Source organism: Rana temporaria, chromosome 2, assembly GCF_905171775.1.
Source record: "Rana temporaria chromosome 2, aRanTem1.1, whole genome shotgun sequence".
Classification (NCBI taxonomy): domain Eukaryota; kingdom Metazoa; phylum Chordata; class Amphibia; order Anura; family Ranidae; genus Rana; species Rana temporaria.
Window position 1 is genome coordinate 413,142,817 of NC_053490.1, and position 19,543 is coordinate 413,162,359.

Sequence of the window (19,543 nt, forward strand, 5' to 3'; positions counted from 1 at the left end):
CCTTCCCCAAAAATAAGACCTAGCGTGAGTTTCTGGGATGGCTGCAATATAAGCCCTACCCCAAAAATAAGCCCTAGTTAAAGTCCTAGTGTAATCCGTTCTGTAAAAAGATTATATAATGTGCAGTGTGTCTCCCTTTTGTAACTTTATTGTGGAAAATACCTTATTTACAGCACTGCTGGGCGCTCACGTGACCCGCCGAAACTCTTCACCTCTCCTCCCAACTGATGTCAGCTGTTTTTTTTTCTTCAATAAAACGTTATTAAGCCCCTCCCCACTGCAGTACTCAGAGTGGGGCTGACGTCATTGGGGATCTTGGCCCCTCCCTCTGCAGTATTTGGAGTAGGGAAGAAGAGCTCCAGCGGGTCACGTGAGCAGCAATTGGCACTGTAAATAAGGTATTTTCCACAATAATGTTACACAAGGAGACACACTGCACATGATATCATTTTTGGTTTATTTTTGGGATTACAGAATTTCACAATGCTGACTCCAGAGCTGACAGGGGGAGAAACTTTTTTGTACATACCATAAATAAATAAGACATCCCCTGAAAATAAGCCCTAGTGTGTTTTTTGTAGCCAGAATTAATATAAGACCCGGTCTTATTTTCGGGGAAACACGGTATATATAATGTTTGGTTCTAGTCGTCTTTCTGTGTAAATTTAAGATTGGTTAATTTTTATATTAAAAATAAAGCTTTGTCGGTTTGAAAAAAAAAATACTGGCTCCTAACTTTTTTAGCTGGCTCCTAGATTCCAAGAAAATTTGTCAAGCCCTGGATTAATGTGCTGGCTTCTTCTACAGAAGCAGTTCTAGTATTCTGATTCTGCATTTGTGTCTAGTTCCTCCAATCTGGCATGACCGTTATGCAAGAAAATTAAAATAATAAAAAGCAGAGCTTCAACTTAGTGCTAAATAACATTAAACAACAGTGTTATAACCATATACAGTAAGTGACTGTATGTCATTATATACACACATGAAATATGTCTCAGAGTAAAAAGGAAAATGCTATGGTACAGTAACACATTTCATCTAAAGTTGCTGTCTAAAAGTGTCCATACAAGCGAGTCTGCCATCAGTCCAGCCTGAATTGGATTGTGTGCAGTTGCAGCCCATCCATAGGGGGCCCACAGGCACCGTCCCCCTAGTCACAAAAAAAGGCCCTTTAACCACTTGCTTACTGGGCACATAAACCCCCTTCGTTCCCAGGCGAAATTTCAGCTTCCGGCACTGTGTCGCTTTAACTGACATTTGCGCGGTCGTGCGACGTGGCTCCCAAACAAAATTGACGTCCTTTTTTCCCCACAAATAGAGCTTTATTTTGGTGGTATTTGATCACCTCTGCGGTTTTTATTTTTTGCGCTATAAACAAAAAAAGAGCGACAATTAAAAAAATATATATATTTTTTTTACATGTTGCTATAATAAATCTCCCATTTTTTTTTTTAAAAAAAACAATTTTTTTTCTCAGTTAAGGCCGATACGTATTTTTCGACGTATTTTTGTAAAAAAAAATCGCAATAAGCGACTGGTTTGCGCAAAAGTTATAGCGCCTACAAAATGGGGAACAGAATTATGATTTTTTTTCATTATTTTTTTTTTTACTAGTAATGGCGGCGATCTGCGATTTTTATTGGGACTGAAAAATTGCGGCGGACGTATCGGACACTTTCGAACACAAATTTGGGACCATTCACATTTATACAGCGATTAGTGCTATAAAAATGCACTAATTACTGTATAAATGTGACTGGCAGGGAAGGGGTTAACACTAGGGGGTGAGGAAGGGGTTAACTGTGCAGCCTGGGTGTGTTCTAACTGTGTGGGGGGAGGGGGGTGACTGGGGGAGGTGACCGATGCTGTGTCTCTATGTACAAGAGACACAGATCGGTCTCCTCTCCTCTAACAGCATGTGGAGCTCTGTGGAACACTGCTGTTACCGGCTGTGTTCCCGACGATCGCGTGTACCCGGCGGACATCGCGGCCGCCAGGTACACGCATCGGGTCCCCAGCGATGCGGCGGCACAGTGGTTACCCGCCGCGCGCCCCCCAGTGGCGCGCGCGGGTAATGCATTTCAAATTACGTCCAAAGATGTCCACTTGGCACCTGAAAACCGCGCTGTTGACGTCTTTTGTCAATAGCGCGGGTCTCAAAAAGGTATTTTAAGTGCACTGTGTTCGGGCATCGGACACAGTGCACTCCTGAATTGCATTGTGTGCAGTGGCGGCCCATCCATAGGGGGCCAACAGGCGCCGTCCCCCTAGTCACAAATCGTTGCCCTGGCAATGCTCTGCATTGCGTCTGATTACTTTGTCCCATAGTGTTAGGCTTGCCTTGTATTTGATTGGCACTGCACCGCCCTAGTCATGGGCGGGGTTTTTCCACGGAGCATTGGCGGCACTTCCGGTTTGTCTGTGCAGTGATAAACCGAAAGCGATGTCCGCAGCTTCGTGGATGAAACGCACGGGCGGTACTTTTTTTTAATCAGAATCTATATTGGTGTGCTGGCGCTGCGGTAAGTGATTTCAGCTTGATTATATTTTTCCCATTATGTGATGCTCAGATTCGGCTACTTATTCTACATTAAACTGTAAGTTGATTTATTTAATAATCATATAAAGTACAGTAGTTTAGACTATTTATTTAGTAGTTATTAGAGAATATTAAATCCAGCCCTGATGAAATTAGTTTGCTGTATGTCACTATGGAGAAACCATGAAGGCAGCCCTGGTGGGAACTGTAATTTTTATGGAGAGATCTGGGGTCTATAAGACCCAAAAAACCCTCCTCTGCACTTGAAAGTATTCAAAATGCTAAGTTTTCAAATTTTTTTAACTGGCGCCTTTACCACTCTAGTATACCGGAAGTGACGTTGTGACTTCACTTCTGAGTTACTACATCGGAGACTCAACCAAAGCCAGCTTTGTTGAGGTCTCTGGCCAGCCTGGTCTACTTTCACTCCTGCTGCTTGTAATAACAGCTGAGCATTGGTTGTCATTACAAGAAAGCTGACCGTCGACTCTAAAAAGCGGTACCAGGATAATGCCTCTGGCACAACCACTTAAAGCAGAATGAGGTACAGGTACAATTTCCTGTCAGTTGATAGTAGAATGCATATTATTTGGTACTTTAGTGAGCTGCCATTGCTAAAAATCCAGTGGAGTGGAGTACTAATAGTTATGGAGTGCGGAATGGGGTTTTGTGTGTCCAGATACAGCAACCGCTATAACCCAGGCACTGATCTGTTCCTCTAGCTCATAGGTGGCAAACACAAGGCCCGCGGGCCGAATCTGGCCCTCCAGGCCATTTCATGTGGCCCTTGCACCTCTCCAGCCCTCCTCTGGTCCTACTCTAGACCCTTACTTTGTGCTTTCAAGCAATGTATCCAGCTTCTTCCCAGCAGCAGCATAAGGAAAGGGGGTGCACTGTGATGTAAGGGAGAGTGGTGGACTCAACTTCTGATGGTGGGGTGGCTCTTGACATCTAATGTGAAGGGAAGGGGATGCAGTGGACATCTAATCTCACAGATATAACCGGCCCTTTTGAGGGCAATCATAATGCTGATGCGGCCCACGATGAAATTGAGCTTGACTCCCCTGCTCTAGCTGTTACTTTGTAGAAGATGGCAGCAGGAATGCTGCAAAGTGCTGTTTCCCTGCGCCTAACTAACTACACACATTGTACTATGTGCTATGGTGAGTGCCTAACGCAAAATCCAGTGCCCAAAATAAACATTACAGTTCAACCCCATATAGTGGGGTCTGGATATACTCCCCAATGTACACATTGAAAGCAACCAATCTGATAACTGGTAATTAGCCATAGGCAGTTGGCTGTCAGATCTTGATAGAAGCTTCAGAGAAAAACAATGAACAAATCAAAAATAAATATTTCATCAACACCACCATTACCTAAGAACACTAGCAAAAAAACTGGAGTCTCACGGAGTTGGTGGGGATATACGGGTGCACTCTAGGGGTGGCTCTGCTTTGCCATTGTCCGCTCACCTGAAGGTAGCCTGCATATAAACCATGATTTATGAACACAAGTCCTGTGTCCTGTACTATACAATTAAGATAAAGTTGTTTTTTTATTTGTTTTTTGCAATTTCTCAATTTGTGGACCTAAAATGAAAAACAGAGCAGGGTTTTTATTAAAATAGGGTTTTAAATAAAATACCCACATGTTGGTTAAAATAAATGTTAGTGTTATTAAATGCTTTCTTTTTTTTTTTTAAATAACAAACATTTCATTCTTACCTGCTTCGTTCAGTGGTTTTGCACAGAGCAGCCCGCATCCTCCTCTTCTCTATTGCCCCGTCAGTGCCCCCTGGCCCCTCCCTCCTTCCTCCTGCCCAATTGGGGCATCCAAGCAGGTTTGTTCCCAAGCCAGGGCTCTGCGTGTACATTCACACACAGAGCTGTGGTTTGGCCCTGCCTCCTCTTTCTCCTCATTGGCTGTAATTGATAGCTGCTATCTCAGCCAATGAGGAGGGAGAGTCCCCAGAGAGAAGAGGCTCTCGTGCACATCGCTGGATCGTGATGGGGCTCAGGGTAGTATTAGTGGGGACTGCCGCAGAGAGAAGGTATTTTACCTTCCTGCATAGAATGCAGGAAGGTAACAAAACTTTGAGCCTTTAGATTTTTTTGGCATGCAAATTAGTAATAGAGGCCCAGATTCAAAAAGCAATTGCGCCTGCGTAACCATAGTTACGCAGCGCAATTGCTTACTTGCCCCAGCGTAACGAGTTCTCCTGATTCAGAGAGCTCGTTACGCCGACTGCAGCCTAAGATATGCGTGGCATACGGCTCTTATGCCCTCATATCTTAGGCTGCATTCTTACGTTGGCCGCTAGGTGGAGTTCCCGTTGTGGTCAGCGTATAGTATGCAAATTGCATACTAACGCCGATTCACAACGTTACGCGAGCCCTGCGTACGCAGTTTACGTTGTTTGCGTACGTCGGGTTTCGCGTAAGGCTGCACATGCTAAAAGCAGGGGCAGCCAATGCTAAGGATACCCGTCATTTCCGCGTCGCGAGGTTTAAAATTTACGTAGTTTGCGTAAGTGAATCGTGAATGGCGCTGGACGCCATTCACGTTCACTTTGAAGCAAATGACGTCCTTGCGACGTCATTTACCGCAATGCATGTCAGGAAAGTTTCCCGACGGAGCATGCGCTCTACGCTCGGCGCGGGAACGTGCCTAATTTAAATGATTCCCGTCCCCTACGGGATCATTTACATTAGGCGCCCTTACGCAGGGCATTTTTGAAGAGCGCCCACGCAAATTACGTGGCTACTGCTTCATGAATGAAGCGTAGCGCAAATAATTTGCGTAGGCGCAGGGTAAAAAAGGTACACTGCGCCTCCGTAAGGAGCGCGCAGCTGTACCTGAATCTACCCCAGAGTTTATAGTCACAAAGACTGATGCATGCTGACACTGCTAAATTTAGCCTGACAACTAGGCATCAATGACCCCTGCTCATTAAATAATGAATTCCAAAGAAATACCAGCAAAATAGATTTTTATATACCGGTATTCTTTTTTTCTATGTTAGCTCAAATATGCTATGCAAATGAATCACTTTTCCTGTGTGCTGTTTTTCATAACAATTGCACTCTTCTTACATACACATGTGTTTTTTTCATACTCTGTTCAAATGATCATTAAAATATGGTTTTCATTTAAAGTTGATAGAGTTCCCAACCAATATGTGGATACTGCATCTATACTGAGCATGGTTCCCACAGCTGTTCTTCCATCATAAATGGATTTTTGGATGTTTTTAGTCTCTAATTAGAAATATACCAAAGTAAGTGAGATCATGGTACCATAGCATTTTACAGATCTGTTTGTTTTGACCGCTTTAATAGCAAACAGAATTTTTCAGCAGTTTAAAAGCCCTTTGACTATTAAATAGTACACATGGGACTAAGCAGAAAACAAAACTGGAGGAAGAAATAATCACATGGGAGCTAGCTGCAGGCCCTCTTTAAGCAGCATTGTGATGATGACAAACTTTGCGGAAGAAATATGTGGACATGTTTAAGTGTTTATTTATTTTTAGCTTAAATGGTCACATGGTCAAATGGTTTCAACAGCTTTTTCTGTTAGGCTGGCCTCAGATTTATTCTTCTCCATTTGAATGTTTTTTTATTGCATGTGCATTGTCATACATTGGCCTCTATACCTCCAAAGTCCCTTATAACAAATAGCCAGATTAAACAATATCTTTGTCTAATTCAGAGTCTAGTCTCGGGAGGGGCGCTACCAGAAAATATTTTTGTGGGGGGGCAATTTATCAGGGAAATGGCTTGTGTTAGCGCTTCAATGATCATGGCACCATGGTTGTTGTGGTGTCAGGATGATTAAAGCGCATTATTTCTACTATTACATTGTAATATAAAATGAAATGGTTCAACTCACTATAATGTAAAATCAGTGGGAGCCCCGAGTGTGTCACTTGCCACATCACCTGCCACATGTTGTGGATTTTCACTTGCCACGTCACCTGCCACATGTTGTGGATTTTCACTTGCCACGTCACCTGCCACATGTTGTGGATTTTCACTTGCCACGTCGCCTGCCACACGTTGCGGATTGTTACTTGCCACATGTTGCGGATTGTCCCTTGCCACACGTTGCGGATTGTCTCTTGCCACGTCACCTGCCACACGTTGCAGGTTGTCACATCATCTGCCACAAGTTGCAGAATGTCACTTGCCTGCCACCAGATGCAGATTGTCACTTGCCACGTCACCTGTTGCGGATTGTTACTTGCCACGTCACCTGTCACAAGTTGCGGATTGTCACTTGCCACGTCACCTGCCACATGTTGCAAATTGTCACTTGCCATGCCACCTGCCACAAGTTGCGGATTTTCACTTGCCACGTCACCTTCCGCATGTTGCGGATTGTCACTTGCCACACCACCTGCCACAAGTTGCGGATTGTCACTTGCCACACCACCTGCCACAAGTTGCAGATTGTCACTTGCCACGTCACCTGCCACAAGTTGCGGAATGTCACTTGCCACGCAACCTGCCACAAGTTGCAGAATGTCACTTGCCTGCCACCAGATGCAGATTGTCACTTACCACCTCACCTGCCACACCTTGTGGATTGTCACTTGCTAAGGTGGTGTTTTACTTGTCAGAGTCAGGCAGCAGAGAGATGATGTAATGTCTCTGCTGCCTGCACAGTGAGGTCGGAAGTTACTGCAAGGATTCAAGGTGGGCGCGGGGCGGTGAGAGATGATGTCATCTCTCTGCTCCCCCCGGGCCGCCGGCTTGTTGATTGGCCAGCCGCCCTCACACCCACAGAGCCGACCAGCTGACCGCCCACTCTCACTCGCTGTGGAGCCGCCCGCTCAGACTACCCGGCACCCGCGAATTTCGCAACTAAAACAAATTTCTCGGGGGTGGCAATTGCCCTGTTGTCCCCCCCCTGGATCTGCCCCTGTGTCTAACACATGTGAACTAACAGCATTAAAAACAATGGGAAATGTTTAATTTTCAATCTAATAATTGAATAAATGGCTGATTTAATAAAATTATTAAATGGCAAATAATTGCACAAGTGTTAATACACGTTAAAGCACTAGAAGGTTAATGGACACTTTGGCCAGAATTCTGCCAAACATTCAGTATGTCCCTGCTATGTATATCATACAAAACAATGCATCAAGAATATTTTCTGAATCAACCACTAATTGCATTTGAGGTGCTTTTTACTGTAATCAAAGGTTGCACTATAAGGCCCCTTTCACATGATTGGTCTGCCCTGATCCGCCGGTCCATTTTTCCCGAATGTCTCCTAGGGCAGTACCCGGGGCCCCATACACTTTTTATGGCAATAACTTGCATATAAGCCTTTAAAATTAGGACTTTTGATTTTTCATGTACGTGTCCTATAGACTTTGATAGAGTTTGCAGGTTCGCTAGAACTTTTTGCCGAGATATTCTGGTGTGAACCGAACCGGGTGGTGTTCCGCCTATCCCTATTTACTATGTGGAAATTCTTTAATTCTTCAGTGAATCAGCTCTACTGTCTTTGTTGGCCTAGACTGATAATTGCCACCATCCCTTTGACTTTCAACCAATTTAAGTCACTGTAAGAAAAACCTGATAGCCACCCTCTGTCCTCCTTTAAGCCTGGTACACCCTATAAGAATTTTTTGTTCGGCCCACTGGGCTAAACTAAAAGAAAAACTAAAACGTTCGCTGTACTCCCCGCTGTACGCTGATCGGAAGCCAATCGGCTGCTGGTTTTCCAGCATGCCCGTTTGACAAAAGCCGGATGTTAGACCAACTTCTGTCAGACAGGCTGCTGTACACACTGGCCAAATGTTGGCTGATTTATGTTAAACCAGCTTTTAGATTGATAACCAGCTGCAGACAGTCACACCCAAACCGAGAACCCACCACACTCCTACCTTCCCTACCTTCAAAGTGATCAACACCCCCACCCACGGCAGGCCCCTTGTCCTTGCCCTAGAACAAATACCACCTGGATCGTCTCCTCCAAAACTGATGGCCTCCCACAAAAATCTGAGTATTTATCAATGAAAGATGGCATTTTACAAGAGAAACAGGCTGTCTTTACTGACTAGTTCTAAAATTGCTATTCACTGTTCTCCTCTCTTTAGCACTTCCTAAGTCACAAATCAAGAACAAACCATGGTGCCGAAAAAAAAAAAATGTATCTGCATACTTAGGTTTCATGCACATGGCCGTACAGCATGACAAGGCTGCCTAATCATTCTCCTGGGACCTGTTCGGAGCATACAGTATGTCTACTGTATGTGCGTGCGGGTGCATTACACATCCCCTGGTGCATAAGGGCTGCATCTTCTAATTCATATCATTGGGCAGGTGTACTTGACAGCTGCGAGTCCCTGGAGAGTGATTACACAAGCCCTGAACACCATACAGCCCCTGTACAGCCATATGCATGAAGTCTAAGGTCCTTTTCACATGGGGCAGATTCCATGCTGATCAGTAGGTTATCAGCTCACAGATTCCCTGCTGATTGGAGCAGAGCGGGTGAATGACATATTTGTGTCTGCTAACATTATGCAGTGGACATGGACAGAGCCTGCTTTACTCTATGGGTGACTGGAAGTAAATGGACTACACTATCCATTTACACTTGACTACCTCCAATCAGCTCTGCCGAAATGGAAGAGGACGAAGTCCCTTTTCATTTTTTTTCAGCGGACCCGATTGGACCCAGAGTTAGGCTCAAGTTAGTTTACACCGGCTTGTCCATAGGAATGAATGTATCATCCAATTAGGACCACTTTAAAAACTGACAGACACCCATGTGAAAGGGGCCTTAAAGTTGATTTAAACCCAAGAAAAAAATTCAGCATATTGCATCTTAGTAGCTAGATGAAGTGACTGCATTAGTATTCTTTTAAATACATCTTCTCTTTATTTTAATCTTTCTAAAACACTCTTTCTGTGCTAGGTTGATAATGCTCACTCGTAATATATATATTGTGACAGAGTACATGATTCCAGGTATGTCAGTGTGAGATTGGAAAGGTCAGCTTTCCCTGTCGAAGAAAGGGTTAAGCCTGGCCCAACAGGTAAACCTCCTCTCTCTCCCTATTAATTAGCCTGCACCTGATGGAGTCTTGGGAGGGGAGAGCTCAGTGTGAGATCCAGGCTGTGCTGGATGGGCAGACTGAAGTCTGTCTGTGTATCTGAGGAACAAGGTCTGTCAGAACTTATTGTTTATATTGAACTATTATTTTTGTTTGTTTATACTGGAGGCCGGAATAGCCGCTCCAGTAACCCGTAGTGAGGGACACTACTGTTTAGTTAGCCTCCTAAGCTGGAGTAGGCCTTTTTGTTTGTATTATTATTTTTGATGCAATAAAGCCATATTTATTGCTATTTTGGTGACTTTGCTGCGCTGCATGTTTCACTATTTCTACTAACCCAAGCAACTTTGCCACAAGTGGTGTCAGAAGTGGGATGTTCGCTGTTGTACCGGTCACTTTACAGTTACAGTGGCCTTAAAGGTACAGGACCCAGAAAAATGGAAGATATTGTAAAAGCCCTGTTACACGCTACCTCTGTGCAGCAAGAGACTAATAGACAGGTAGCTGCAGCAGCTGCAGTACAGCAGGAGACCAACAGGCTCCTGACTTTGCAGATTGAAGCTTTGACTGAAGCACAACAGTCAGACCATGCTGTTCTCAAAGCAACCCTGGATAAGATGACTACCCAAGGGTCTACTAACCCTCCAGCAGGGGGGGTAAGCCAAATACGTGCAAGCAGCTGTATGCAGAAAATGACCCCGGATGATGATGTGGAGACTTACCTACTGGCGTTCGAACGGACCGCCACCCGAGAAGGCTGGCCCCCAGGACAGTGGGCTGGAATCATTGCACCCTTCCTCCTGGGAGAAGCACAGAAAGCCTATTTTGATCTGGATGAGGTGGCTGCTGCAGACTATCCCAAACTGAAAGGAGAGATCCTGGCTCGCTTAGGGGTAACTTCTACAGTGAGGGCCCAGCGTTTCTACAACTGGAGGTTCAAAGAAGGAAAAGCGCCAAGATCCCAGATGTTTGACTTAATTCATCTGGCTCGGAAGTGGCTCAAACCAGAGACTCAAACCCCTGCACAGATTATAGAAGCGCTTGTACTGGACCGTTACGTGAGAGAGCTTCCAAATGGCCTCCGGGAGTGGGTCACTCATGGAAATCCCCTGGACTGTGATAGTATGGTCGCACAAGTAGAGCGGTACCTGTCTACCAAAAATTTGGACCGATCTCTCTCTAGGACGACTGGGAAAATACAGAGAACAGGAGACCGGAGGAGTGGAGTGGAAGCAGACTTCGGATCGGGAGCCCGTTTTTCCAAAACAGACTTTAGAGGTCAAAACCCTGGGAAAGAGGACCACCCTAGGAGTAACTCCATAACTTGTTTTGAGTGTGGCGCCAAAGGACATGTCAGGGCGAGATGCCCCAATCTTTCTGAGCCCATGCAGTGTGGTCTAGGGGAAGATTCCTCTGACTTTTGCGGACTCATTTGTTTAGCAGGCTTGGTAGAAGGGGGACATACCTTCCGAGTACCTGTCCTGCTGGACAAACAAGAGACAGTGGCCCTGGTGGACTCTGGCAGTGCCCTGACTTTGGTAGCCAGTAAATTGGTAAAACCTTGTTGGATACAGAAGCATAGAACCATGGGGGTATTGTGTATTCATGGGTGTACTGTGCGGTATCCTACTGCCAACGTAGAAGTGTTAGTACAGGGCAGTTTGGTAAGGATCGTAGCAGTGGTAGTTCCTCGTCTACCATATCCTTTGATAATAGGAAGGAATTTCCCTAATTTCCATGCTCTGTTACAGTCCCCTGTGATGGGAGAACAAGGGGAACCTGGAGTGGAGCAGAGAAATACAGGGGTCCATGAAGTATTTCCCTTTGCTCATCCTGACTTGTATATCTCTAATCCAAAAAGAGGTAAAACGAGACGGGAACGCAGGGAGAGCAAGCTAAGATTTAATAGGGCTGTCAAGGAAGTCCTGTTGAATCAGCGTGGGGAGCAGTCCAGGAGAGGCGGGGCCCCACGACAGACAGAAGATGAGGCAGAGGTTGGTCAACCGGAACCCCCCCCAGAGGCTACCAGTGAAGGGGACGAGGGGGATACAGATGTCCTGGATATTTCGGGTAGTGGCTTTGGCCGGGATCAGGCAGATGATCCCCTGTTGCAGGAAGCCAGGAGTAATGTTGTGGAGGTTAATGGGGTACCAGTGGAAGGGGTAACGGGAAAGGCCTATCCCTATTTTGTCCTTAAAAATTATCTCCTTTACAGAGTGACCTCCGATGAGGGACAAGAGCTTGAACAACTGGTTGTGCCTTCATCATACACCCGGAAAATCCTGGATTACTCTCACTCTCATCTTCTGGGGGGACATTTAGGGGTGGAGAAAACCCAAGAACGGGTGCTCAGGAGGTTCTTTTGGCCTGGGGTATATGAGGGGATTAAAAGATATTGTGCTTCTTGCCCGGAATGCCAGCTGGCATCTCCCAGACCAAAGTTGAGAGCCCCACTCATACCTCTCCCTATAGTTGATGTTCCGTTTGAGAGGATTGGCATGGACCTAGTGGGTCCCTTAGAGAAAACAGCTCGAGGGCACCAGTACATCCTTGTCATCCTCGATTATGCCACCAGATACCCAGAAGCCATTCCACTACGTAAGGCTAATGCTAAAAGTATTGCTAAAGAGCTGGTTCAGATGTTTACACGGGTGGGGATACCCAGGACATTGCTCACGGATCAGGGGACACCGTTTGTCTCCCGTATTATGAAAGAGCTATGTCAGCTATTTAATGTACAGACTCTGAGAACGTCAGTGTATCACCCCCCAGACCGATGGGTTGGTAGAAAGGTTTAACCGGACCCTAAAGGGGATGTTGAGAAAAGTCGTTAGCAGGGATGGGAAGGATTGGGACTTGTTACTTCCTTACCTGTTATTTGCAGTTCGAGAGATTCCCCAAAGTTCTACGGGCTTCTCCCCATTTGAGCTTTTATATGGTAGGCATCCCCGGGGTATACTGGATATCCTAAAGGAAACCTGGGAAGAACAGGGGGTAACTGGGACCAATGTCCTCCAGTATGTTGAAGATATGCGGGTGCGTATGGCTCAGATTGCCCCTCTTGTTCGCCAGCATATGGAGCAGGCGCAGAGTAGGCAAAAGTCCTACTATGACCAGAGGGCCCTAGTGAGACAGTTTGAAAGGGGGGACAGAGTAATGGTTCTAGTACCCACCGCAGAAAGCAAACTTCTAGCACAGTGGCAGGGACCCTATGAGGTCCTGGAAAAACTGAGCCCAGTAAATTATAAAATTAGTCAGCCAGGACGCCGGAAGAAGTAGGCCGTGTTCCACATAAACCTCCTTAAGCCATGGAGGGCTAGAGAGGACTGCATGGCCACAGTGGGTGACAACCCGCCTGTTCCACAGGCACCTAGTTCTTCAGTGACAATCTCTCCAGAGCTGACACCTGAGCAAGTAGAGGAAGCTAGAGGCCTGGTTGAGAGGAATAGTGATGTCTTCTCCCCTGACCCTGGACAAACCCGAGAAATTACCCATGATATTATTACAGAACCAGGGGTTGTCATAAGAGTGAAATCTTACCGCATTCCGGAGTCCAAGAGGGAAGCTGTAAGGGCTGAAGTCAGGAAAATGCTTGAGCTTGGAGTGATAGAGGAGTCTCACAGCCAGTGGTGCAGCCCCATTGTTCTAGTGCCTAAACCTGATGGGTCCATCAGGTTCTGTAATGACTTCAGGAAGTTAAACGAGGTGTCTAAGTTTGACGCCTACCCCATGCCTAGGGTGGATGAACTGGTAGAGCGATTAGCCAAAGATAGGTTCTTCACCACGTTGGACCTGACAAAGGGTTATTGGCAGATCCCGTTGACAAAGCATGCTCGAGAGAAGACAGCCTTTGCCACTCCTGATGGCCTGTTCCAGTACAGGATTATGCCTTTTGGCCTTCATGGAGCTCCAGCCACTTTCCAAAGGCTAATGGATAAGTTGCTCAGGCCCCATACCGAATATGCAGCCGCCTACTTGGATGATGTGATCATTCATAGCCCGGACTGGGAAAGCCATCTGGACAAAGTGCAGGCAGTCTTGGACACTCTTAGAAGAGCAGGGTTGACAGCTAACCCCTCTAAATGTGCCTTGGGTCTAGCTGAGGCTAGATACTTGGGTTACCTGGTTGGGAGGGGACTTGTTAAACCGCAAATGAACAAGATAGGAGCTATACAGAACTGGCCCAGGCCGTTGAGGAAAAAACAAGTCAGAGCCTTTTTGGGGATCGTAGGCTACTATCGGAGGTTTATTCCTCACTTTGCTACAAGGGCTGCCCCGCTCACTGACCTTATTAAAGCCAGAAGTTCAGACACGGTAAAGTGGAACAGCAAGGCTGAGGAAGCCTTTGCTGGTCTTCGGGCAGCGCTTTGTGCCCAACCCGTGCTTGTGGCTCCCGACTTTGGGAAGGAGTTCTTTCTCCAGACTGATGCCTCAGAGGTGGGTTTGGGTGCAGTGTTGTCCCAATATGTGGATGGTGAGGAACACCCTGTCCTATATTTGAGTCGGAAGTTGTTACCCCGAGAACAGCGCTACGCCACAGTCGAAAAAGAGTGTTTGGCGATTAAGTGGGCAGTAGAAACACTCCGCTACTACGTGTTGGGCAGACGGTTTACCCTGGTCACAGACCATGCTCCGTTAAAATGGATGCACACCAACAGGGACAAGAACGCTCGGGTTACGAGGTGGTTTTTGTCCCTACAGCCCTTTTCTTTTTTTTTTTTTTTTTTTTCACAAGCCCTTTTCTTTTGTGGTACGACACAGGGCAGGTCTCCTCCACAGTAACGCAGATGCTCTGTCCCGAGTACATGGGTTTGCAGAGGTGGCCGCTTCCCACACAGGTGTTAAGCTGGGGGGGAGGATATGTGACAGAGTACATGATTCCAGGTATGTCAGTGTGAGATTGGAAAGGTCAGCTTTCCCTGTCGAAGAAAGGGTTAAGCCTGGCCCAACAGGTAAACCTCCTCTCTCTCCCTATTAATTAGCCTGCACCTGATGGAGTCTTGGGAGGGGAGAGCTCAGTGTGAGATCCAGGCTGTGCTGGATGGGCAGACTGAAGTCTGTCTGTGTATCTGAGGAACAAGGTCTGTCAGAACTTATTGTTTATATTGAACTATTATTTTTGTTTGTTTATACTGGAGGCCGGAATAGCCGCTCCAGTAACCCGTAGTGAGGGACACTACTGTTTAGTTAGCCTCCTAAGCTGGAGTAGGCCTTTTTGTTTGTATTATTATTTTGATGCAATAAAGCCATATTTATTGCTATTTTGGTGACTTTGCTGCGCTGCATGTTTCACTATTTCTACTAACCCAAGCAACTTTGCCACAATATATATATATATATATATATATATATATATATATATATATATATATATATATATATATATATATATATAATTGTGGCAGAGCGAGACTATGTCCCAAAGAAAATGGGGTAAAATAGACACAGAGACTGCATATCGGCTGAGTGCAGAGCTACAAACATGAATTTAAAAACAGAGAAAACTGCTCTGGCAGTCTTCTCCAGATTTTGCTATTTCTGCATGGGGCTCTGTGGCTTGAAGATCCTTCAGAGTCTTGGGTGGGACGGGATCTCCTACCCTGTGTCTGGGTTTTAAGGATAGCCAGCATGGTGTGTGCCCAGTTGCACACAGCCCATGTAATGAGGGGCTGGGGGAGCAGAAGTGAGGGGAAGGTGGAGTTGGATCAGTGGCTGCTAGTGTCTCTGTGTGAGGATAGACGCCTGTACGTTGAAGGGCTTCAAAGCCGTGTGCATCCAAGACGGTGGGCCTGGAGGAGCTGGTGGTTTGAAGGACCAGTACCTATAGCAGCAGTGCTGTTAAAGAGTAGCCAGGTGGGCTAGTATTTTCAGTTGCCTCTGAATGACATTTAAACCCCTGCGTGGGATTCCTGAGTGGACTTTTGATTTGTTTTTCTCATTTAATAAATGTGGGCTACCAGGCCCTTAACCATAAATGCATGTTAGGTGTAGACTCACTACACGAAAACGCATGTACAACTGAGCTAAACAACCCCCAATACCACAATATATATATACACAGTGGGGGTTATTTACGAAAGGCAAATCCACTTTGCGTTACAAGTGTAAACTACAAGTGCACTTGAAATTGCACTGAAAGTGAACTTGGAAGTGCAGTCACTGTAGATCCGAGGGGGACATGCAAGGAAAATAAAAAAAACAGCATTTTAGCTTGCACATGATTGGATAATAAAATCAGCAGAGCTTTCCCTCATTATAGATCTACCCCTCAGATTTACAGCTACTGCACTTCCAAGTGCATTTTCAGTGCAAGTTCAAGTGCAAAGTGGATTTGCCTTTCGTAAATAACCCCCCAGTATCTCACATCAGTGAGTACACCCTTCACATGTTTGTAAATATTTTCTTCTATCTTTTCATGTGACAACAACACTGAAGAAATGACACTTTGCTACAATGGGAAGTAGTGAGTGTACAGCTTTTATAACAGTGTAAATTTGTTGTCCCCTCAAAATAACTCAACACACAGCCATTAATGTCTAAACTGGTGACAGTAGAAGTGAGTACATCCCTAAGTGAAAATGTCCAAATTGGGCCCAAAGTGTCAATATTTTGTGTGGCCACCATTATTTTCCAGCACTGCCTTAACCCTCTTGGGCATGGAGCGTCACAGGTTGCCACTGGAGTCCTCTTCCACTTATCCATGATGACATCACAGAGCTGGTGGATGTTAGAGACCTTGCTCTCCTCCACCTTCTATTTGAGGATGCCCCACAGATGCTCAATAGGGTTTAGGTCTGTAGACATACTTGGCCAGTCCATCACTTTTACCCTGGGCTTCTTTAGCAAGGCAGAGGTTGTCTTGGAGGTGTGTTTGAGGTCGTTATCATGTTGGAATACTGCCAAATACAGGACAATTTTAGAAGAAAATCTGTTAGGCCTCGTACACACGAGAGGATTATCCGTTCCCGCGGATAAATCCTCTGGCGGATTTGGATCTGATGGTTGTACTAACCATCAGATCGAAATTCGCGCGGAATACATCCGCGGTGAGGTGGCCACGCCGTCGCCGCGATGATGACGCGGCGACATGCGCGACGCTGTAAGATAAAGACTTCCACGCATGCGTCGAATCATTACGACGCATGCGAGGGAGGGAATCGGACGGATTGATCCGGTGAGTCTGTACAGACCACCGGATCAATCCGATGGACAGGATTCCAGCGGATGGATTTCTTAGCATGCTAAGAAATTTTTATCCGCTGGAAATCCATCGGCCCGAAAAAAATCAGCGGAGGAATATCCGCTGGGCCGTACACACCACAGGATCTATCCGCTGGAACTGATCTGCGGATAAATACCAGCGGATAGATCCTCTCGTGTGTACGGGGCCTTAGAGTCTGCAAAAGACTTAAAACTGGGGCGGAGGTTCACATTCCAGCAGGACAAACACCCTAAACATACAGCCAAAGCTACAATGGAATGGTTTAGATCAAAGCATATTCATGTGTTCGAATGGACCAGTCAAAGTCCAGACCTAAATTTCATTGAGAATCTGTTGCAAGACTTGGAAACTGCTGTTCAGACGCTCTCCATCCAGTCTGACAGAGCTTGAGCTATTGTACAAAGAAAAATAGGCAAACATTTCACTCTCTAGATGTGCAAAGCTGGTAGAGACATACCCAGAAAGACTTGCAGCTGTAATTGCAGCGAAAGGTGGTTCTACAAAGTATTGACTCAGGGGGGCTGAATACAGATGCATGCCACACTTTTCACATATTTATTTGTAAACTATTTTTAAAACCCTTTTTTTTTTTTTTTTTCCACTTCTCAATTATATGCCACTTTGTGTTGGTCTATTACATCAAATCCCAATAAAATACATTTACATTTTTGGTTGTAGCATGACAAAATGTGGAAAATTTCAAGGGGTATGAATACTTTTTCTGGCACTGTATTTAACAGACTGAGAAGGGCAGGTAGTGAATCAACAAATGCTGAAGCCAGAGGACTGGAATGGTAGCCAGACATTTAGGGCCAGATTCAGATACAAATGTGTATCTTTAGGCGGGCGTACCGTATCTCCTATACGCTACGCCGCCGTAATTTTGTGAGGCGAGTATGGTATTCAAAAAAATTATGCGCCCGAAGTTACCGCAGCGTAGCGTAGAAGGGCCGGCTTAAGCCCGCCTAATTCAAAATTGGAAGATGTGGGCGTGTTTTATGTTAATTAAGTGTAACCCTATGTAAATGACGTTTCTAACGAACGGCGCATGCGCCGTCCGTGAACGTATCCCAGTGCGCATGCTCCTAATTACACCGCAAATAGTCAATGCTATCGACGTGAACGTAACTTCGATGCTGGCCCGACGACCATACTTAACATTGGCTACGCCTCATAGAGCAGGGGTAACTTTACGCCGGAAAAAGCCTTACGTAAACAACGTAAAAAAATGCGCCGGGCGGATGTACGTTTCTGAATCGGCGTATCTACCTAATTTGCATATTCTACGCGGAAATCTTGGGAAGCACTCCTAGCGGTCAGCGTAAATATTGCACCCCAAGATACGACGGCGTAGTAGACTTACGCCGCTCGCATCTAGGCAACATTGAGGCGTATCTGATTCTATGAATCAGGCGCCGGGATGCGATGGCCCGTGTTCGGAGTTACGATGCCGTATCTGGAGATACGCCGACGTAACTCCTTTCTGAATCCGGGCCTTAGTATTTTCTTTTAACTATTAAATGGCAAGTATTCTTTTGATTAGCCACATTTTTCTATATTTCTACAATCCAACCAGTTGTAATAATCTCGCTAAGCTTTATAAAAACTTGGATACCTCTGGTCTAGACAAGGTTAGTAATTACTTTTCTTTTTATCCTTAGGTAGCACGACCTGGAAAGTACACTTCATAACTCCTGCTTTTCATCCAGAAGACGCAGTAGGTTGCTATAATAATTTACTCTGTGGTTGTGAAGGAAAGGATGTCATTCACCACAGTCCTCCTCTGTTATTTGATTTATCTGCTGATCCTTCCGAATCCAAGCCTCTTCAGTCTCATACCAACCCTTACTATAAAGAGGTTATAAACAAAATAGAGACTGCTGTAGAAGAACACAAGAAGACCATCAGTGTGGTTCCTCATCAGTTATCCTTCTACAATAATCTCTGGAAGCCGTGGTTACAGCCATGCTGTGGAATATTTCCCTTTTGTTGGTGTAATAAGAAAGATAATAATGGGACAGACACCCTCTGATGCCTTGTACACACAATCGGAATTTCCGATGGAAAAAATCCGACTGACTTTTACCATCGGATATTCCGACCATGTGTATGCCCCATCTGAGTTTTTTCTGAGGAATTCCGTCGGAGTTAGAGAACATGTTCTCTTTTACTCCGATGGAATTCTGTTGTAGTTTAGATAGAGAACATGTTCTCTTTTACTCCGATGGAATTCTGTTGTAGTTTAGATAGAGAACATGTTCTCTTTTACTCCGATGGAATTCTGTTGGAGTTTAGATAGAGAACATGTTCTCTTTTACTCCGATGGAATTCTGTTGGAGTTTAGATAGAAAACATGTTCTCTTTTACTCCGATGGAATTTCGTCGGAATTCCGATGTACCTTTTGGCCGGGCAAAAGCCCGGTCATGTGTACAGGTCATAATAGGTTTGCAGCTCATTTTGACAGTCCTTAAAACTGGCCTCTACACAATTTTAATAGGTTACTGACATCAAGATACCGATCATGTGCACTAGATATACTGTATATCATAAGGGATAGGATAGGACATCAAACGGGGTCTCAAAATGATTTAACCACTTGCAGTCCAGCAACATGCTGGTACAGCTGCAGCAATGATTGAGATATAATTTTTTAGGGACGGCAATTTCCTCCAATGTAAAAGTGATCCTAGTGTCTAAGAAGCC

At 45.4% G+C, this 19,543-nt stretch overlaps 1 protein-coding gene across 2 annotated transcripts in view; it reads left to right on the forward strand.

Moving 5' to 3' along the window:
* LOC120927472 (arylsulfatase D-like) overlaps positions 1–18,942 on the forward strand; it is an 81,302-nt gene extending 62,360 nt beyond the window's left edge. For both annotated transcript variants that reach the window (XM_040338173.1, XM_040338171.1), the window contains exon 11: positions 18,501–18,942. In XM_040338173.1, the coding sequence (XP_040194107.1) occupies positions 18,501–18,871 (371 nt within the window). In that variant the 3' untranslated portion in view covers positions 18,872–18,942. The remainder of the gene's footprint in view (positions 1–18,500) is intronic.
* The last annotated feature ends 601 nt before the right edge of the window (positions 18,943–19,543 follow it).